Below are 21,260 nucleotides of genomic sequence, written 5' to 3' on the forward strand. Positions count from 1 at the left end.
CTTCTATGTCTCCTTAAGGCAGTAGGTTATAAAGTAACTAACTGTCATCTAACTAAATTATTATTGATTATAGTGGTTTGGAAATTTTGTTGAATTGCTTTAAAAATTATTCTGAACCTTAACAAAAGGAAAAAACATGTTTATGCCATTAAAGAGGATGAAAAGCAATCGTCGCCTCCTCCTCCTCCTCTCCCCCCGCCTCCACCTTTGGAGGCAAACAATTCATTTGTTCCCTTGCTGGAGTCCTGTCTTAGAGGACATAACATGGGAGTTGATGCTCATCATGTCTCTCCCGTTGTAAGAACTAGGACTCAGTCAAGACATGAAAACCTCCCATTCTCCTTGTTTGAAAGATTTAAAAAGAGCATAACAGAAAATGGCTTACCTAGTACTTTTACTAAGGAATACTTAGAATCAATTGCTAATGGGTATAATATGACCCCTTGGGATTGGGAAACACTTGGAAAAACTGTTTTAACTCCTGCTTAATATACTGTATGGCAACAAGAATATCGGGAAGCCTTACATGCTATTTCACTCGAAAATTTACGAGATGAGGTTGAAATTAGTGTGGACATGTTACTTGACCAAACAACTAGAGCAGCCATAAAGGCTTGGAACAAAATTCCTGAAACAAAATCTAAACCTCAACCTCTTGCTTCCCTTGATGCATTTTGGACACAAAGATTAGATAAGACTCAGCCACTGTTGACATTATCTGTTGAACAAAAATTAATTACAGATTTGGGGGCTGATGTTACCATAATTGCTAAAAAGGACTGGACTCCATTATGGAAAGTAACTTCTTCACCAGTTACACTTAATGGATTAGGCAGGTTCAAAATCCCTTATCAAAGTAAAAATCCTTTGTTGTGTACTGGCCCCGACGGACAAACTGCCTCCATTATGCCTTATGTTCCAGATCTACCTCAAACTCTAGGGGGCTGAGACCTCCCTGCTCAATGGGATGTTTATATTGGCACATCTCCTTCAAAATTTATCATAATGGCCATGGCCACAGTTCCACCAGTCAAATTACAATGGACCCCTGGTCCTCTGGTTTGGGTGGAACAGTGGCCTCTTAAAGGGGAGAAATTAAATCAAGCTACCTTACTGGCTAAACAACAGTTACAAATGGGACATTTAGAGCTATTGCATAGTCCCTGGAATACTCCCACTAAATCTTTTGCTACTGTTAGACAGGGACCCACTGAGCCTTATATCAATTTTATTAATTATCTTCAAGATGCTATAACTAGACAAATTGATAATGCTCATGACAATCCATAACTGCTATCACAAGTTTATTTACATTTAATCAAACAAATTAATAATGCTGGTTTACAAGTAGCTCCAGATAAAACTCAAAGAAAGGAGCCTTGGAAATGCCTTGGTTTTTTGATCACTCAGAGAAATATATGGGCACAAAGTATATCTTTCCATATTCAGGAGCCTGTTACTCTAAGTGACTTACAAAAATTACTTGGACACATTAACTGGCTCTGCCCTTCTATGGGTGTTCCAACTTATCAATTACAACATTTGTTTAATACCTTGAAGGGAGACACTGATCTGTCCTCTCCTCATTGCTTGTCTGGGGAAGGAAGGTTGGAATTGGAACAGATTGAATCCTCTTTACATTCCAGACAATTAACACGTTTTGTTAAATCTCAAGTCATTCATTTCATTATTTTAAACACCTCACATAGTCCCACAGGATGCCAATTTCATCCTCAAATAGGAGTCATTGAATGGATTTTCTTACCCCATCAATAAAAGAGGAAATTATATACTGAATTGGAGCAATGTATTCGGCTGCTCACTGGGGGAGGACACCATTGTCAAGTACTTACTGGGTGTGATCCTGATGTTAATCCTGGTCTTTCGGGGGCTGATTTTTGCACTTCCCTTGAATGATCGGAGTCTTTGCAGATGGCTATGGTTGATTTTGTTGGTGGGATGCAGTTCTCATTACCCCATGATAGAGTTTTGCAGGGACTCTGAATGCTGCCCATGCAGCTGGGATCCTGTTTGTCCCCTGTTCCCCTCCCTCAGGTGCTGGCTGTGTTTGTCAGCAGTTCTGGCAGGTCAGGAGGGGGATCTCTGGCATGGCAGGAACAGGAAATCTGGAAACATTTTGGTACTATCTATCGTAAGTCCCCTCAAAGGGCTGAATTGGCAGCTGCCAGTTGCAGCTTTGCAACACTTTTACAATCAGCTACTTAGTTTAGTAGCTGACTCTGCCTATGTAGTTGCAGTGTTACAGGTAATTCAAGATGCATCTTATCCATGAGGGAAATGATTTTCTTTTACTTGAAATGTTTCAACATTTACAAAAACTTATTCAAAAAAGACATCATCCTTTCTATGTAGTAACTCACATGCATTCTCATTCTGGTCTTCCTGGCCCCTCATCAATTGGAAATGATATGGCTAATCACTTTGTTATGTATGATAATGTTTTACAGAAAGCTATTGATTCTCATCAGTTTTTTTTATCAGGTTGCACAAGCTTTGGCTAACATGCATCAGATCTCTTACAGGCAAGCTCAAGATATTGTTCATGCTTTTCCTGATTGTCAGAGATTTTCTAAATCTAATTTCTCTGGAGGAGTTAATCCTCAAGGAACAAAGGGTAGTGAAATTTGGCAAATGAAAGTCACTCGTTATTCTACTTTCAGACGTCTTAAATATTTACATGTTACTGTTGATACTTACTCTGGTCTTATTCATGCCACTGTCCAAACAGGAGAAACTGCTAAACATGTTAAAAAACATTGTCTTTCTGCCTTTGCTGTCATGGGGATTCCAAATCAAATTAAGACAGATAATGGACCAGCATGCACCTCCAAAGTCTTTCAAGTATTCTGTGTCAGCTGGAACATTAAACATGTCACAGGAATCCCATTTAACCCCACTGGCCAGGCAATTGTTGAAAGAGCCAATGGCCTTCTTAAATCTCAAATAAGTAAACAAAGGAGGGGTAATATAGATATAGGACTGGCCCCTCATGAACAGGTCTTTAAAGCTCTGTTTACACGAAATTTTTAAAATTTCAACTCCCCAAAATTAACAGCCCCAGAATGACACTTTATACCTCCTAAAAAGAGACCTAGACCCTTGGTTTTATTCTGCCATCTGCTGATGGGACCACAATGGTTGGGACCTGCTGAATTGTTAACATGGGGGAGAGAGTATGCATCTGTTCTCTCACCCACAGGCCTGCTATGGATTCCTGCTAAGGCTGTTTACCTCATGTGGAACCCCAAACCAGACAAAGAATTGAATCTCATCCCAAAATCTCAACGCCTAACCATCACACCTCAATCCATCTCACTGGGGATGGTACACATCAGACCACCAGTCATGAAAATAATGACAAGCTTCAAATTGACCTGGCATAAATTAAGAAAAAACAAAAACAAAACTCCAACAGTCAAATAGCTTTCAATAGCTCAGCCCTTAAGCTCAGTAACTCATTTGAGAGACAAAAACTAACCTAAAATCTACCTGTTTAACTAGATGGTCTCAAATTTTCTGGCATCCAGCTGGTTATCTTAGACTTCAAAATTCTCTTCTAGTCTCATCTATGTATTTCTTCACAAAATCCTCTGGTAAAGTTCTATGCCATTTTTTTAAAAAGGAGAATCTTCTCTGCATCTTCTTGAAAAGGCTGGCATACTTTGCTTTACAATGTAAATTTGTTATCTTGCTTTCTTTAAGGCAGTGTGAGGCCTCACCAATAAGTCTTTTAAAAGAAAAAAAAAAACAATCTAAACCTGACTGTCATTTTTACTAGTGAGCTTTTTTTACATCTTGAACAAAACCTATAAGATCCTTGTTTGTTCTTGTTGTTTATGTCTGCATATATGCGTGTGTAAGCTGTATGTTATGTCTATATGTTCATGTCTGTAGGTGTAATTGTGTTGTCTGCAAGGTACCAATTGGCTTATAATTAATTTGCACTCATTAAATAAATAAGTATACTTTTCAAGTTCACGTGACTTAAATTTTCTAAAGTTTTGATAAATATATTTTCAAAATTTGGTTTAAACCTTTTACCTAAATTTGTCTCTAGGTCAATATGTCTCCTTGTTATCTCAGCTCTGCCTCCTGGCCATGCTGGGAGAAACAATATCTTTTAGACATTATCTTTGTAAATACCTCCCTCTGTCTTAAGCTCCACATGGCTCCAAATGCCACGTGGAAACCTGGGACCCAAAATGGCTAGTGAAAGGAAACCTATGCCCAATATTACATAGGCTCTAGTTAACATTAACCGATAAGGGTGTAGATCTAATTCACCAAGTTTTTGGCTGGGAAACCATAAATATGTATTTGGTAACAATAGCTAAAACTCAAACTGGGCTTTGTATAATTTGCTCTGATTAATGGATGCCTATTCACTAACATGAATGTATAAAAATGTTCTTATCAGCACACATCACTGCCTGGGTTTACTAATCAAACAGGATTACTAGAGGTCTTTTCACTTGACTGCTCTTAATACAAAATTGTAAAAGGTTTTCTTTGTACCTTAGATAACTGGTTTAAAAAGCTTATTTCATGATAATTTCTTGAGCTTTCTGCCTTTGAAACCTTCTGTCACTTTGGTTTTACTTTTTGTAATAATTTGTGATTTTATTCGACTAAGTGTTTTAAGCCTTTTGTTACTTGACAAAGCTTTCCAAAACTGAAAGCCCAACATTTTTGGTTTAAAATAACTTTGAGGAATTCCAAGGGCCATGGAGCTTCTCAAAGGATATATAAAAAACGTATCAAAACTAATTGTCTTATTTAATAAATTATACTATATGGGAAAGCATTTTCAGTACTGAAGGTGTTATGGATATGTGTTCCAAAATCTTGTAAGGTTCTTAAATGTCTATGTCTTGATATAAATGCTACCAGTCATAATCTTGTTTTAATTATAACTTTAAAATGTTATGTCTTCAAATATTTCATGAAAAAACTGATAGGTACAGTTTCCTGACAAACTTTGAGGTCATACCTTTAAACTAAATTTCCAAAATTCTGGGCCAGCCCGTGGCCCATTTGGGAGAGTGCAGTGCTAACACCAAGGCCATGGGTTCAGATCCTATATAGGGATGGCTGGTTGGTTCACTTGGGAGAGCGTGGTGCTGACAACACCAAGGCAAGGGTTGAGATCCCCTTACCGGTCATCTTAAAAGAAAAATAATAATAAATTTCCAAAATTCTAATGAAGAAACTGATAGGTTTGTGAAATTGTTCACAAAGGTCAAAACAACAAAAGTTAATTAGTGAACTAATTAAAAAGAATTATAGGTTTTTACAATCTACCTATTTTGAAATACTGCTGGTACTCTTAATGTTTTGTTTTCCAAATTTAAGAAAACTCTCTCTCTTAAGCTATCTATAACTAACAACAGTTTGGTAAAATGTCATTTAAAACAGAAGTAAAAGCATTTGTTTTCTCCTTATTTGATCCCCCCCAAATTTAATAACTTTAAGTATCTTTATGATTATTATGACAATGTGGCTATTTTTATAAATTCAATGAAAATTAACTCTCTCTCTTTATAATAGGATGTAATTTAGAACTTCGGATATAAGATAGCATGTCTCACTTCTAAGTGCTGACCCCTCTTTCATGTTGCTTTAATTTGGCCTAACTGCTGCTTCATCCTGCTGTTCATCTTCCCCCCTCCCCCTGACGTGGGACAGATCACCACCTGGGAAACAGTCTTCCCAGCAGTGTGCGATTTATACAAAGAAAAGTAAGACCTTTTCAATCAAGATATTGATCATCAGTGCTTTTATGAGGAACGCCTTAATCATAAGGGGGGAAATAACATCTTCTCTACAAAAGCAGTTCTCTAAATTTTCCTGGTCTTAAAGAGGGTGTTTGTAACTTGGATGGGACATCCTGTTTTTAAACAAAAGACTTGTGATTGATCAAAAATTTTAGAAAAGACTAGATGCTTTGAAAACAGTAATGTCCTGGACAGGTGAACATTAACAAACTCTCTGGACTCAGAATCAACTATTATAGGAGCAGAATCCCATTCCTGGGGTTTCAACAATTGGTAATTACACCCAATTCACAGCACCTGGAATGATGCTGATGCAGCCAGTCTGAGATGATGACATCATCGGTTCTCACCTGAAGTAAATTAAAAGGACTTGCCATGCTAAATGATACCAACTTTGCTTTAAATGCTTTTGTCTTAACTGTGAAAACCTGATCTATAGCTTTTGTTTTTTCTTTTAAATAAATAAAATGGGGGGAAATGTAGAGTATGCATAAAACAAATGTACTTCACAGGGCCTGGTTTTCCAAAGCCTTGCAGTTTCAAATATATATATATATATATATATATATATATTTAAAAGGTGACCGGTAAGGGGATCTCAACCCTTGCCTTGGAGTTGTCAGCACCACGCTCAGCCAGTGAGCCAACTGGCCTTCCCTATATAGGATCTGAACCCATGGCCTTGGTGTTATCAGCACCAAACTCTCTCAAGTGAGCCATGGGCTGGCCCCAGTTTCAAATATTGACCTTGCAAAGGACAGGAAAATTTCCCCAAGCTATATAGTCTCTGTTGTAAGATAAAGAATTGTAATGCAGCAAGGTTACTGGCTCAAGGACTGACAGGTTACTGATTGATATGTAAAGATACCGGGAAATTGCTGTAAGAAGAGAGTGTTTGCTAAGATCAAGCTTTTGTTGGTGGATCAACTTAACGTCTTGAAAATTGCATTATGGAATGTCTATTGTTAAACTTGTTAAACTGTACTTAGAAAAAAACCCCACCTATGTTCTCTTCCTGTAACTTCCAGGTCTGGAGAATAAATGCAGGAAGAGAACCCCAATTTGTGGTTAATTTCCCAAATGGAAGGAATGCCTCTATCTTGAGGTTTCTGGGAGATTAACCCCTTTTGGGGGCTTCTCACTGCTTAGAAGAGATGGGCTTTGAATAATCTTTGGTGGCTCTGTCACCCAGGGGAAAAGGGGTGATAAATCCATGGGAGGCAAAGCAAAACCAGCCCAATCAGGACTTAAAACTGTGATGTGAGGGTATTCTTGATCCAGACACCATGGCAATTGTATCTCTGGCTGTAAGGCATATTCTACAAAAATGTTTCCTTTTCATTCCAATCCCGAATGGAATGTGTGCTTTACCAGGAAAAAGTACTTTACCACAGGATGCTTATGGCAATATGGCACTAATGACCAGTGCAGGAGACTTAGCACTTCTACTGTTGTGGGGAGATTGCACAGAGGAATCCAAGACCGGCATCAATGTTGCAGTTTTACAGCTCTTTATTTGGTGTTACAGCTCTTTGTTCAGTGTTCCAGTGCCTTTTTCCTTGCAAGCCAGGAGAGCACTGGGGAGTAAAGACTCCTAGACCAGTGTCTCACTGAACAAAGGAAAGGAGCAGCCTTATATAGCCAAAATTCCCTCCTAACTTCCCGCCCCAGTTTCCATTCAGGTCCTCTCATGTAAATGAGGGATGCAGTTTTGTTAATTTGGATTGGCTGATTATGAGACATAGTCCATCGGTCAGCTCTGGAGCCTAATGTATCTGGACCTTAGGGTGGTGTCAGACCATTGTTATCTCCTATTAACATATAGATTTGGGTGGATGCAGGAAGCAAGCAAGCTAAGTTATAGAAGCCAGAGTTTGCAGTTAAGGCAGTCAAGCATAAAATTTCTAAAGTGGTTTCTCAAGCGGAAGGGGGGGGGGCAGGTTTAACAATCAGAAAATGCTCAGTTTTCCCTGTTACATTCCCCACTGGTTTTATGTACATGAGTCAAATCCTAGACTCATCAACATTTAATCTGGTATAATGGGATCTTAAAACCATAAGCTTTATTGATTGTACTCTTTCCTCAATGTATCTTGTGAGGCCAGTGAGTATGCAGGGGCCTATAGTAAAGAGTAATAGGATTATGAGTAGGGGTCCTGTTAAAGCAGTGAGAAGAGTTGTTAACCAAGGGGAACAAGAAAACAAATTTTTATACCAATTGAGGTTTTTTTTTTTTTTTTTTTTGTTTGTTTTTTTTAATGTATGCATTGAGGCCTGGATGGACTGCACTTCATAATTTCCCTATCCTATCAGGAGGAGCAAAACTGAACGTGGCAGCCCTGATCCAAAGTTAGCATCTCTCTTCTATTGTAAAGACAAGGAAGTTTTACAAGAAAATTCAGTTGATTTAACCATTCTAAAGACACAAGAATATTTTCAGAATTATGGCTAACAAATGGAGAGCTAGTAACATCCCTGAAATAAGCAAGGTGACATTCCATAATGCAATTGCAAAAGGGTAAGTTGATCCACCAACAAAAGCTTGATCTTAGTAAGCATTTTCTTTCCCTATAGCAGCTTCCCAGTAGTTTTATATATCAATCAAGTAACTTGTCTGTCACTGAGCCAGCAACCTTGCTGTGTTACAATTCTTTATCTTACAACAGAGTCTTTTAGCCTGGGGAAAGTATCCTGTCTTTTGCAAGGTTAACATTTTTATATGTAATTCCAAAAGGTTAGGCTAAACCTGAAACTGCAGAGAACTAGACTTTGTGAATTATATTTACTTTATAAATGTAAGTATACTCCACATCTCCCCCATTTTATTTATTTAATTAAAAGAAAAAGCAAAAGCTATAGATTAGGTTTTCACAGTTAAGACCACCCTGGGATCCAATTATCCCCATTGCATTTTGGGATCCCAGTTTAATGGAAGCAGTTCCCACTTTCATTTCTGACCTGCAGAAAAGAACAACCTCAGAGCTCTTCAAGAATTCTGGGGCTCCTCTCACAAATTTATTTCTCATAGTCATGGTAAAAGGTGTGTCCTCTAGATCCTCCCAGCGTGGGCGGGAAGGTCTTACGTGATAAATCCAATCTAACATTCTGATCTCCCTAAGCCTTGGGTCCCTTCCTCTACAGTATATGAGGGCAGTTCTAGCATTTCAACTTCATTTGCTATAGGCTATGTGGATCAATGTTTCAGCTAACCAAGAAAACATAGCCCCCCCTTAAAAAAATTTTTTTTAAAAAGATGACCAGTAAGGGGATCTAAACCCTTGACTTGGTGTCGTTAGCACCACGCTCTCCCAAGTGAGCTAACCGGCCATCCCTATAAAGGGATCTGAACCCGTGGCCTTGGTGTTATCAGCACCACACTCTCCCAAGTGAGCCATGGGCTGGCCCCAAACAGAGCCATTTTTAACTCTTCCAGCTAAAACACTGAGTCCATAACCTCTGCTCAGTGGGCTCATGTCAATAAATTCAGCCTGATCCAACTTTACATTCTTTCCACCATTATCCCACACCCTTATATCCATGTCTACACATATTCCCCACATTTCTGTCTGTATACATTGGGAAAACCATGCAATTCTTTTGGTGTATAGTGTACCCTTTGTTGTATGGGTCACATTTTGTACCTCACCCTTTGGGTCCTGCTAGGATTTGAGTTTAGTTATAGGCCTAGAAACAAAGGGGTGGTGAGGGTAGGTGCTGAGGAGAATCAGCATTGTCTTACAAGGCAACGATCCCAGAGGAGGCCACTTTCTGGTCTACAGAGAAAGCAGGGTTAATCTTCTCAGACAGCGGTGGAAGGGCTACTTGTACTGGCAAAGAAGATTCAGCAGAATTTAGAGGTTTAATACCCCCAGCTTCATTGGGATCTTCCCATATGTCCCCATTCCAATTTTTTTTTTTTTTTTAAAGATGACCGGTAAGGGGATCTTAACCCTTCCTTGACTTGGTGTTGTCAGCACCACACTCTCCAAGTGAGCTAAGCGGCCATCCCTATATGGGATTCGAACCTGTGGCCTTGGTGTTATCAGCACCGCACTCTCTTGAGTGAGCCACGGGCCGACCCCCCATTCCAATTTTTAGGATCCTGTTCCTTCCCAGTCAGGACCCTTACTGTAACACAAAACAGTCTGCAAGGCTAGGAACTCAACTGCACTGTAATTCAGTCACTTTGTGTTTTTCAGAAATATTAGCCCTGCAGCTACAGGAGATAAGGGTTTCTTTCAGGACAGACATAGAAGCTTTAAGCTTATTTATTCCGAGTTCAACCTGAGAATGTTAAAGCCCTAAGCTCATCTCTTTCTTTCCCCACTTTCTCCAGCTCAGTTAGGAGCAACCAGCCACGCTTATACTCCTCAGTTTAACTAAAATGTTCTAAGGTATCAAGTACATGGTCATCCAGAAACTTGCCTTTTATGTATATTTGATTAGGAGTAGCTAAGGGTGATATTTTGTGTATTTCTATACCACACCACAACATAGGCTACCTAAATGCCCTCTTTACCACTGGAAATGGAATTATTAGTGGTTCAAATGCAGTCATTCAGTAGACTTGGCAAAGCCCAGGGGGCTCCTGCAGGACCTCCATCCGATCATGACTTGAAGAGCAATTTATGGACGAAACAAATACCTCTTCATTCAAAGCTGTCTCCACACTTCACTGCACACTGGTTTCATCTTGTGAGCGAAAATTTAAAAGGACACTACGGTGTTCATTCCATATTATCACTGGAGTCCTTCGAGTGAGGAAGGGAATTCTTCCCTCTCTGTCAGATCCCAGGAAGGAGCTGCCTGCCCTGCACCTGTTCCTTCTCTCCTCCCCCTGCCCTCTCGCTTGCTTTGACTGTCCAAGGCTGCAGGTAGCTCTTGAACTACACTTAATTATTTGCTCTGATTTGACTTTTGTAGTGAAATGCTTTCCCTGGTGTTCTCCGGAGGTCATACTGCTGACACCTAGTGTGCACCCATAGTATGACACCCTTGGCATGTTCAATCATGAATGGTAAAGGTGACCGTGCAGTTCACGTTCAAACCAGGGCACTTTTGAGATTGAAGTAGAGTAATTATGCCAGACCATAGCTGTGCACCAGGACTGTCTTGTCAAGCTGTGTCACATAGTCCTGATAAACGAGGAAGGAGGCGGAGAAGGAGGTGGCAGCAACAAGGATGGTAAGAAATGTCGGGGCAGCACATTGTTGGACTCCCCAAGCAGAGATTCATAGAAGGAAGTTCCAGTGCTCCATAAACTTTACACAGTATGTTTTTAAAAAACAAAAAACCAAAGAACAAGCTCCACAAATACATCTAAGAACCCAGTTTTGAAAAACTCCATGGCATATCCGGATTTTTCATTCTATTGCTATTGTGAGATGCAATTTTTTTTGTATAGGAATAAGCTTAACAAAACAAGTGTTGAACTTACTCTGAAAAACAAACCATTGTTAAAAATAGTTAAAGAAGACCTAAATAAATGGAAAGTCATACTTGTTCATGGATCAGAAGACTCAATATTGTTATGATGGCAATATTCCCCAAATATGATCACGATCATCACAATCTCTACCAAAATCCAGAAGTTGGTAAGCTGATTCTGAAATTCAGATAGAATACGACCAGAAGAGCCAAAAAAAAAAAAAATCTTTAATAAAGAACAAAGTTGGAACAATCACATTTTTCAATTTCAAAACTTAGTACAAAGCTAGAATAATCAAAACAGGGTGGTACTGGCATTAGGGTAAAAAAAACGGATTAATAGAACTGAACTGAGAGTATATAAATAAACCTGTACACTTATGATTTCTGACAAATGTGCCAAGACAATTCAATATGTAAAGAATAGCCTTTCCAAAGGATGGTGCTAGAAACCCTGACATCCACTTGCAAAAGGATGAAGACTAATTAATAAAATAAATTAATTAAATTAAATGAGTTAGTATTCATGTGGGCTTAGAACAGTGTCTGGCACATAGGAAGCACTAAGTAATAATTTGTTTTTGAAAAAGGGGGAGAGGATGGAAAAGAGATAAGGAAGGCCTCCATTCATTCAACAAGTGCTGAGAATTTGTTGTCTTATATGCAGTGGATAACAGGTAGGAAAAGATGTCTCAGGAAGATAACATGATGTTTAAAGAACACATTTTGTGTTATACAGATTTCCCTGAGTAGAACCAAGAGGATGCAGACATTTAGGGAGGGTCAGAGCAATTGACAAGAGTGAGCCTTATAGTTGGAGCCACATAGTTTAATTGAAACCAAATTCATCTTCATGTGTCTAATGGTAATAAGAGCCAAATGAATTATATAATTATACCAGTTAACCTAATTCTTTGGAAACTGTCTATTCACAGAGGGACCAGGGTATCCTAGGGTGCTGGGCACTTACCTGTCTATACTTGTACATATAAAGGGAGAGTCTAAAGGTGAAGGAAACACACACACACACACACACACACACACACACACACACACACACACACACACACACACACACACACACACACACACACACACCATGTTTTACTTGCAAAGCAGAAAATTAAAGGAATTATTCTGGAACTTTAGGTCAGCAGTGAGCTATTGAATTACCCTAAGCTCTTGGTTTAATTATCCAGATAATTGTATCGGCAGTAGGAACCTGCTCTGCTCTGACCCCTTTTAGATCCGGTCCCAAGAATCTTTGTGGCCCTTGTCATCTGCTCTGTGAAACCCGTCCACACATAGAGCCCAGTGGCAGGGAGAGAATGGCCTGACTTGCTCTCCCCAGCAGAGCCCTTATAATTTGGGTTGCTGTGTTCTGTCTACCCTCATGGGACTAACTGAGGGTGGTACGCCATGCAGGGGAATCTCCTGTTCCCCAGGGCTTTAGCTGTGCAAAGCTGGAAGAAAAGTTTGTACCTTCATTTTTTACCTTCTTCCCTTCTTCCCTTCGGTTTCCGAGAGGCAACTTTTATTTTAGAGAAGCTCCAAAAGAAACAAGAGCAAAGCTGACATCATGTTCTGTACCTGCACATGATGAGTTAGAAAGTCATCTCTTTCCAAGAACAGTTTTCAACAAAATGATCAGTACACCTGTTTTAGTCCGTTTTGTGTTGCTATAACAGAAATACCTGAGACTGGGTAATTTATAAAGGAAAGAGGCTTATTTGGCTTACGATTCTGGGACAGTTTCATCTGGCATGGACCTCAGGCTGCTTCAACTCATGGCGGAAAGTGGCAGGGAGCCAGAGGTACAAGCAGATCACATGGCGAGAAGAAGCAAGAGAGAGAGAGAAGGTGCCAGGGTCTTTTTAAGCAACAGGCTCTCGCGGGAACAAATAGAGGGAGAGCTCGCTCATTGATCCCCCCTCCCCCAGGGGGGGATTAATCCATTCATGAGGGATCTGCCCCCATGACTCAATCAGTTTCCAACACTGCCACATTGGAGATCAAATTTCCACATGAGTTTTGGAGGGGACAACACATCCAAACTCCATCAACACCTTTCCTTCCTTCCCATAGTGTGTAGCCCAAACTGACTTTACCAGAAGGTATTTGCACAGCACTTCTGGGACTGAAGTATCTGTTGCTTGCCCCTGAGCTCTTATTACTTTGTCAGCTCAAGTTTCTATTCTTTTTTTAGGAAGAAAAAGGAAAAAGAGCAGTGATAGAGAATTGGTCAATGCTGTGCAGAGAGATGATTTGCTTTCCAAGCCCACAGCTAACAATTAAGCTGGATGGCCTTGGATCAAGTTCTGGTATATCATAACCCTAAACTGAAAGCCTGCATTCCAGGCTGGAGGGAAGCCAAGAGATTTGACCCTGCTTTTAGCACAAAGAAGCTGAGCTCTGTCCCTGCTCTCCAAAGTCAATCTTCTACTGCTTAGAGAGAAACAGAGGGGGCTGGTGAAGGGTGTAATGAAGTCCAGTACAGAGAGGAGAGGACAGGCACCACAGTGCGTATGGGTTGGTGGGGTGGACATGAACGTGAGCTTTGGAATGAGGCAGATCTTTATACCGGAGTTAATGTCACATTCTTACAATTGTAATTCCCTAGTTTCCCCAAGGGAACAGACATTTTGCAAGGAGGAGAAACCTGAAGCTATGTGCTCTTGGGCATGTCTTAAACTTCTTTGAGCCTCAGCTGCATATCTGTCATGATAATGACAATGATGCCTGTCTTAATGATGGATTGAAGATTAGGTGATGTAACGTGACAGAGGGGGAAATGCTTAGTACAGTACATGGTAGACACTAGGTGAGTGTTAGATTCTTTTTATTTCAGAGACCACAAACTCCTTATAGGTAGAGGTCTTACCTCCCTTAGTACCCACCATACTGCCTAATAAGTCCACAACACACCCTAAATGTATTGGATGGTTTAAGTCAGACAGCCAGGTGGTGAGAAATGAGATGCATCAACTCTCTCTACCCATTCACGTTATCACCCGTCACCACTGTTCAGAAGATGAGTCATAGGCTCCTGGAGCAGAGACTGAAGTGGCTGAGCCAGCAGCTGAGCCCTGCCTCCCCTTTCCCTTCCCTTCCAGGACTGAGCCCCCCCCCACCACCTGCACTGGGAACACCTCGCTGGTCTGTTCTCCGTCTCCTCCTTCTAAAATTACTTTTCCTTTTCCTTATTTCCTCAAACAAATTTCTATTCTCTTAGGGTGACCATGACATTGGATTTTGGGGAACACTGATTCTCCTTAAGGTGGGACATTGAGAAGAGGCTCCTTCCATTAGTCTAGAAGAACCACTGGTAGATATTCAAGCAGTTTAGACAAATGCAAGAGGCAGATGCAGGCTCATGAGATGTGGGGAGAAATCGTGGGCCAGAGGATCTTTCCAGTCTTCTCCTCTACTGAGACTTCAAGGGTAAATGGGTATGAACAAAGCCAGTTGATCTTTTCTCACACCAGTTCTCTAGGAACCCACCTGCATGCCCATGAACTACTGCCATGTCCCATTTTCTGTGACTCAGTCCAGGTAAATCTATCTCTTTCTTCAAGGCTCCTGACTCCTTGCACAGTCTCTAACACCACATGCCTAGGTAAGTTTGGAAACTGTATTAATCAGCCCAGGCTGTCATAACAAATTACCACAGACTGGGCGGCTTAAACAATAGAAATTTAATTTTCTCATGGTTCTGGAGGCTGGGAAGTCCAAGACCCAGGTGCCAGCCAATGAGGTTCCTGCAAAGCTTCTCTTCCTGGCATGCAGACAGGTGCCTTCCTGTGTCTCCTTGGACAGCCTTTCTTCTGTGCACACTCCTGTGATAGAGAGAACTCCGTGTTGTCTCTTCTTGTAAGGACACTAATCCTTTTGGGCTAGGGCCCCATTCTTGTGACTTCATTTAACTTTAATTACCTCTTAAAGACCCTATCTCCAAATACACTCACACTGGGGGTTAGGGCTTTCCTATATGAATTTGAGGGGAGGGGACATAATTCAGTCCATGGCAGAACCTTTTCGGGAGAGTTTTGCCACTGCTTACCTGTGACTTCCTGTGGTGAAGCTAGTTGTTACCAGTACAGCTTGTTCTTTTCTTGTCACAACTGGCAGAACCTGAATTTTCTGAGGTACTCTGTTAAGACAGAAGAGTGTATCTGTCAATATCCCTGGTGCAGGAGGCTTCTACAGGCAGCTTGTAGTTTCTGAGAACTGTTTTTTTTACATGACAGAGTTTTATGTCCCTTAATGATCTAACATTCATGATTGTTAGCCTTTAGCAAAGGGAGGATTTTTGATTAAGCACTGGACAGAGTCTGCAAAGGCTCAAGTATATTAAGTCACTGATATGGACCACTCATCCCACAATGGTCTGCCACAGATATGTAGCCACCAGTCGAGTGGCCACTGAAGCATTGGCCAGTGAATGTTGCAGTACCTGGTCAACCTGCCAAGGTGGCTTGGAAGGAGAGAGCAAGATTCTAAACCTCCACACCTAGTTTTCCCGAGTGCTTTCAGAACGTTGGAGCCCAGACAAAAAAATTCCCACCTCTTTAGCGTGGGCTGGAAATATCACCCTGTCCTCAGATCCCTCCCTGCCTGCTGGCCTGAACTTCCACAGCTGGGGAGACATTTCTGCCCTCTGCTTGAGAGGCTGACATCCCCTCTGTGACAGTAGATGACAGCAGGCTCCTGAACAGAAAACAAAAAACAAAACAAAACAAAACAAAAACATTGATAAGAGACAACATGAGCAAAGAAGGGCTGGGTACACAATATGTGTCGGTTCAGAAGCGTGTGAGGCTGGAAGGGGAGGGTAATAGGCTTTCGTCAACCAGCAGGCAGGACCCGTCTGTCAGGGGTTTGTCAAGGGTTCAGGGGTAAAGAAAGCCTCCTATAGTGAAGCAGTATTTCTGATAATTGAACCAACTTGGATAAGTTTTTATTGTAGGCAAATGAATTTGTGCACATGGCTCTTGGTCCAACATCATTATTACTGCTCAGATGAGAGGGCTTTTAATCAGAGTGATGATGTTTTCTGTGAGAGAAGTAAAGAAGAGGACTTGTGGGGCACAGGACGGCAGGGGCAGAGGTAAAATCCAGGGGCCCAGACATTAGCTCTACCTCCTCTCAACTCAGGGTGTGCCCTAAGCAATGCTGAAATTCAATAACCAAGAGCGCACAGGCTTTGTAAGTCTCTTAGACAAAAGTTGTAGATTGTTCATGCAATTTTATGTGGACTAGTGATATAAGTCTGAGGATAAAGACTAGTAGGGTACCAGGAATGGGGCTATTCTGTCTAAATCTGGCAGGAAACTCATCACATGGAGAAAGTGACCAGATGCTGTGATCCATAGGAAACCGAAAAGTCAGGGAAATCCCCACAAGACATGTTGCATGCGCTCCTTGTGGGGCAGCCAAGTTTATTCTACTAAGTTCAATGTCTGCGTGTGTCTGTCGGGGAGGTAGGTGATGTGAGATGGGTATATATGATTTTTTTTATAGCAATTAAACCCACTTGCAATAGGGTAATCACTTCCACACACTCACACCAAATCTCATTTTACTGAGAAATATGCTAAATGATGTGACTCCAATGTATTCTATTCCTTTTGAGAAGTGTCTGTACTCTCCCTACCTGACAAAAGAAAAGAGACATTTGGCTCATTTTAAGAGGAGGAAAATAGAAACACTTGGAAAAGCACTGGAAAGAGCGCCCGCTGCACTAAGTTGTCAATACCGCTTGCGCAAGTCTGAGAGTGGGGTGGGTGGATTCTTCATCAGGTGCTCACTTCTGCAGCAGTGCCTATGGTATGGCCCCAGTGCTCAGTCCAGTTCAATAGTTATTTTCTGAACTACCTGGTCACAGGCACCCAGTGCAGAATGAGAAGCAAAAAGGAGGAAGCAAACGGGAAATGAGGTGAGAACAACATGGGGTAAAATCAGGACTCTCTCCACCAACAGAGGACTGTTTCAGTATGAATTTCTTTAACTCTGAAAAGCATGAGAGCTTGAGAGGACAAAACTTAGGAAGAGCACTGGAATGTTAAGGAGAATAGAAGCGGCTTCTCTCTTATATGGATCAGGACAGTTTAGCCTCTGCTGTAGTAACAAAGCATCCGGGAACTTCAGTGGCTCATCACGTAAGTTATTTCACCCTCATATTACAGTCCAGTGTGGATTGGGAAGCCCTTTGTTATCATGTGGCAATGCCATCTTGGGCATGTGGCTTCCAAGGTCACAGTGGCAGTGGGAGAGAGTGCACAGAAGTTACACCTGCACTTAATTGCCTCAGTCTAGAAATCACCTACCACTTCCACTTAACCTTCTTGAAAAACTGAGTCACATGGCTACAACCAGCTACAAAAGAGGCTGGGGAAAGTGGCTGTCCTGTGTAGTTTGCAGAATGACTTGGAGCACTGTCTCTCCCACACCTCTGCAGTTAGGTCTAATTAGACTCAAGGTGTGACTGCACAGGTGATCGATCACCCATTCACAGTTGAGTGGCTGATTCGTAAATAGCTTCTCATGGGATCTGATGAGCAGAAGCAGAGGAGACCCTGGAGAATGTAGTGAGGCCACAGTGGGAGAAGAACAGAGCCATTTCCTACAGATATCTTAGTAAGTTCAGCCTGTTCAGTAATCATTGTGGTTGTAGAGGCTTGTGAAAACCTCCTAGGCATGCCATGAGCCCAAGTAGAAAGGTAAGACTAGCCAGTAGGTGATACTAACTGTGCATATTCTGCTCAGAGACCTGCCTATACAGAGTGGTTTGTAAGGGGGCACAGAAACTTACCTTCGCGTGGGTGCAACCAGAAGTTAAATTCGGTTTTTCCAGTTGACTGTGAATTTTGGCAGAGTTCACAACTTCAAGGACTGAGAGCAACAAGTGCACTGTAATCCAAACAGAGATGTTAGACAAAACCCCTGTAGGATATGCTAAGGACAGCCAGACTGATCGATAGAGTTTGGGTATGTTGTCCCCCGGAAGCTCATGTTGAAATCTGATCCCCAATGTGGCAGTGTTGGGAGCTGTTTGGGTCATAGGGGATGGATCCCTCATGAACAGATTAATACCTGGGGGTTGGGGGGTGGGGTAGTGAGTGAGTTCTCAGCTCTACAGTTCCTGGGAGAGCTGACTGCTTACAAGGAGCTTGGCACCTCCCCCCTCTCTCTCTGTGTCTCTCTTGCTTCTTCTCACCTTGTGATTTTGTACCCACTGCTGCCTACTGCTTTCTGCCATGAATAGAAGCAGCCTGAGGCCTGCACCAGATGCCGCTGTCCCAGAACTGTGAGCCAAATAAACTCCTCTTCTTTATAAGTTACCCAGTTTCAGGTGTTCTGTTACAGCAACACAAAAATGAATCAACGCACTGGTCCAGCATTCACAACCCCTAGCGATCTGTATAACAGACACTCCAGCCCCCCCTCAGTGAGAGAGCTCTCAGAGAACAGCTCATAGATATGGGGCTTGTCTGCCAGCTGGGAAGTCTGACATTGCTCCCCCTGGCTGAAGGTATGCAGAGCTGAAGAGTTATTAACCTCACAATTTTCAAGGGATTGGGACATAGAAGAGTAAAACAAAATCTGGGGAGAGTTTCAAATTTTTCTTTTAGGCTTCAAAAATCAGATTGGTGTGTGACCCTCAGCAGGACATCATTGACAGTGGGAGATTGGCTGGGATAACTGTGATGGGAAAGCAGGGAGAGGGATGGAAACAGTGGGGGCCATGGTGGGGAAAAGTGAGCACCTGGTTCCCCATGAGCCAGGTGAATGCCATGCCCAATGCTAGGTTAGAGTCACACTGAAAGACTCTACCATTAGGGGCAGGAGAGGAGGTGGAGCCAGAGAAGGTATCACCTGCATCAGGTGCACCAGGAGCAGTGGAAGTCCTGGTGGGCTTGTGGAAGGGTGTTTTAAGATTATTTTAAAATTAGAATACAATAAAATGTTTCGGCTTACAGTTGTATGAATTTTAATACAGATGTAGATTCACATAGTTGCCAAGACAATCAGATTACTAATTTCTTGTACAGTCCCTTTGAGTCACACACTCCTCCACCTCTAACCCCTGGAAACCACAGATCTGTTCGCAGTTTTGTATTTTTGGAAATGTCATATAAATGGAGAAATGTAACCTTTTGAGATTAGCTGTTTTTTCCTCAGCATAAAGCCTTCAGACTCTACTGTATTCATCCATCTCTGTTGCTTATAACAAGATACTTGGGACTAGGTAATTTATAAAGAAAACGAAATTTACTGCTTACAGTTTCAGAGGCTGGGAAGTCCAAAGTCCAGGAAACACATTTGGTGAAGGCCTTGGTAGTGGCAATAGTGACCCAGCTGTCTCACATGGCAGAAAATGGCAGAGCAGAGAGAAAGATACCTCCTCATGCACTCTCCTTTTTAAGCCCTCAGAACCATGCTCATGACCACCATTATTAATCCTTTCACTAAAGTGTGGTCCTCACAATCTAATCACCTCTTCAAGGCCCCACCTTTCAATTACCATAACAGGATTTCCCACCCTCTTATTAGTCAGAGTGGAGATCAAGCTACTAATACCTAAAATTTGGGGGACACAATCCATATCATTCATCCAAGTTGTTGCATGTCTTAGTGGTTTTTTTTTATTGTTGAGAAGTATTGCATTGTTTGCAGGTACAACTATTTATTAATTTCACCCTGGCCCAATTATCCATTTATTATCTCTCACCAGTCTGTACCTGCTCTGTGTAATGGACTGGACTTTGAAGTATTTACTCCTTACAGTGAGCAGTGTTAAGCCCTTCAGTAGATGGAGCATTGCAGGCGGGTCTTCCTGGTTCCAACTGCTGTGTTCTGTTGTTTTTCTTGCAGTGTGCCTGTGCACGTGTGAAGACGTCTGTTGGTGCTCTGCCCTTGCTGTGCAGCCAGAGGAAGCAGCCTCTGAATGATCTCACAGTCCTGGCCTGGGCCAGGTGAACACCTCTCCACAACCTCCCAATATGGACACTGCGCTCCAAGCCCCATGCCCACAGTGGCACTCCAAATGCCTCCTGCACCCCTACATGAGCTGTGGCTCACCTGCACCCCAAACCTTGTTTCCCACAGCTTCCCCCAGTCACATCCTGCCTCTTGCTGCACATGCTCCTGCCAGCCGTGGCTTGCCTGCACTGCAGAGGTCTACTGCCAGCTTTCCCAACAGCCGTGGACTGGCTCTGGCCCAGGTGGGCAGGAGAACTTCTTTGTCACAGGCTAGGCTGCCCCACTGCTTCTGTAACAACGTCTGACCTCAGCCCTGGGGAGAGCCCCCTTCCAAGTTTGCCTTTCCACACTCCTCAGCCCTGAGGGACCCTTTGGAGTTCTATTTACATCTTTACAGCCACTCTCTTACAGACAAATAATTATCTATATTAAAATTTCCCTTTTTAAGTTACTATGTGACTCTGTCTCCTGATTGGACACAAACTGATACATACTGGTTAAAGGTCATTGAAGTGTTTCAAATATTGATGATTATGAATAGAGCTACTGTAAACATTCATGTATTGGTTTTCGTGTGAACCCAAATTTTCATTTCTCTTGAGTAAATAGTGGGATTTCTGGAACAGACAGTAAGTAGATATTTCATGTTGTAAGGACTCGTTAAACTCTTTGTAGGGTGGTTGCATGGGGTTGCCTTCCCACAAGCAGTAGATGGGAGTTCCAGTTGCTCCATACCCTCACCTGCAGGTTTCTTTTCTTTCTCCCCCTGCCATGGGCATTTTAGTCAGTGTGGGCGGGTTTTTTTTTTTCTCATTTGGTTTTAATTTTCACTTTCCTAATGGATGGTGGTGTTACACATCTTTTCATGTGATTACTTGCCATCTGTGTATCCTGTTCAGAGAAATGTCTATTCATGTTTTTGTTTCTTTTTTAATTGGGTAGTTTGTTTGTTATTATTGGGTATGGGGAGATCTTTATATATTCTTGATATAAGTCCTGTGCTGGATATGTGACTTTCAAATACTTTTTGCCAGTTTAAAGCTTGTTTTTCATTAT

The 21,260-nt window shown here is 41.8% G+C and overlaps 1 protein-coding gene across 1 annotated transcript in view; it reads left to right on the forward strand.

Moving 5' to 3' along the window:
- The window catches only part of C14H2orf92 (chromosome 14 C2orf92 homolog), a 54,484-nt gene extending 33,877 nt beyond the window's left edge, over window positions 1-20,607 (forward strand). The window contains exon 9 of the mRNA XM_063078941.1: window positions 20,097-20,607. Coding sequence (XP_062935011.1) covers window positions 20,097-20,115 — 19 coding nt within the window. The 3' untranslated portion in view covers window positions 20,116-20,607. The remainder of the gene's footprint in view (window positions 1-20,096) is intronic.
- The last annotated feature ends 653 nt before the right edge of the window (window positions 20,608-21,260 follow it).

The sequence above is a fragment of the Cynocephalus volans genome, chromosome 14 (assembly GCF_027409185.1).
Source record: "Cynocephalus volans isolate mCynVol1 chromosome 14, mCynVol1.pri, whole genome shotgun sequence".
NCBI classification, from domain to species: Eukaryota; Metazoa; Chordata; class Mammalia; order Dermoptera; family Cynocephalidae; genus Cynocephalus; species Cynocephalus volans.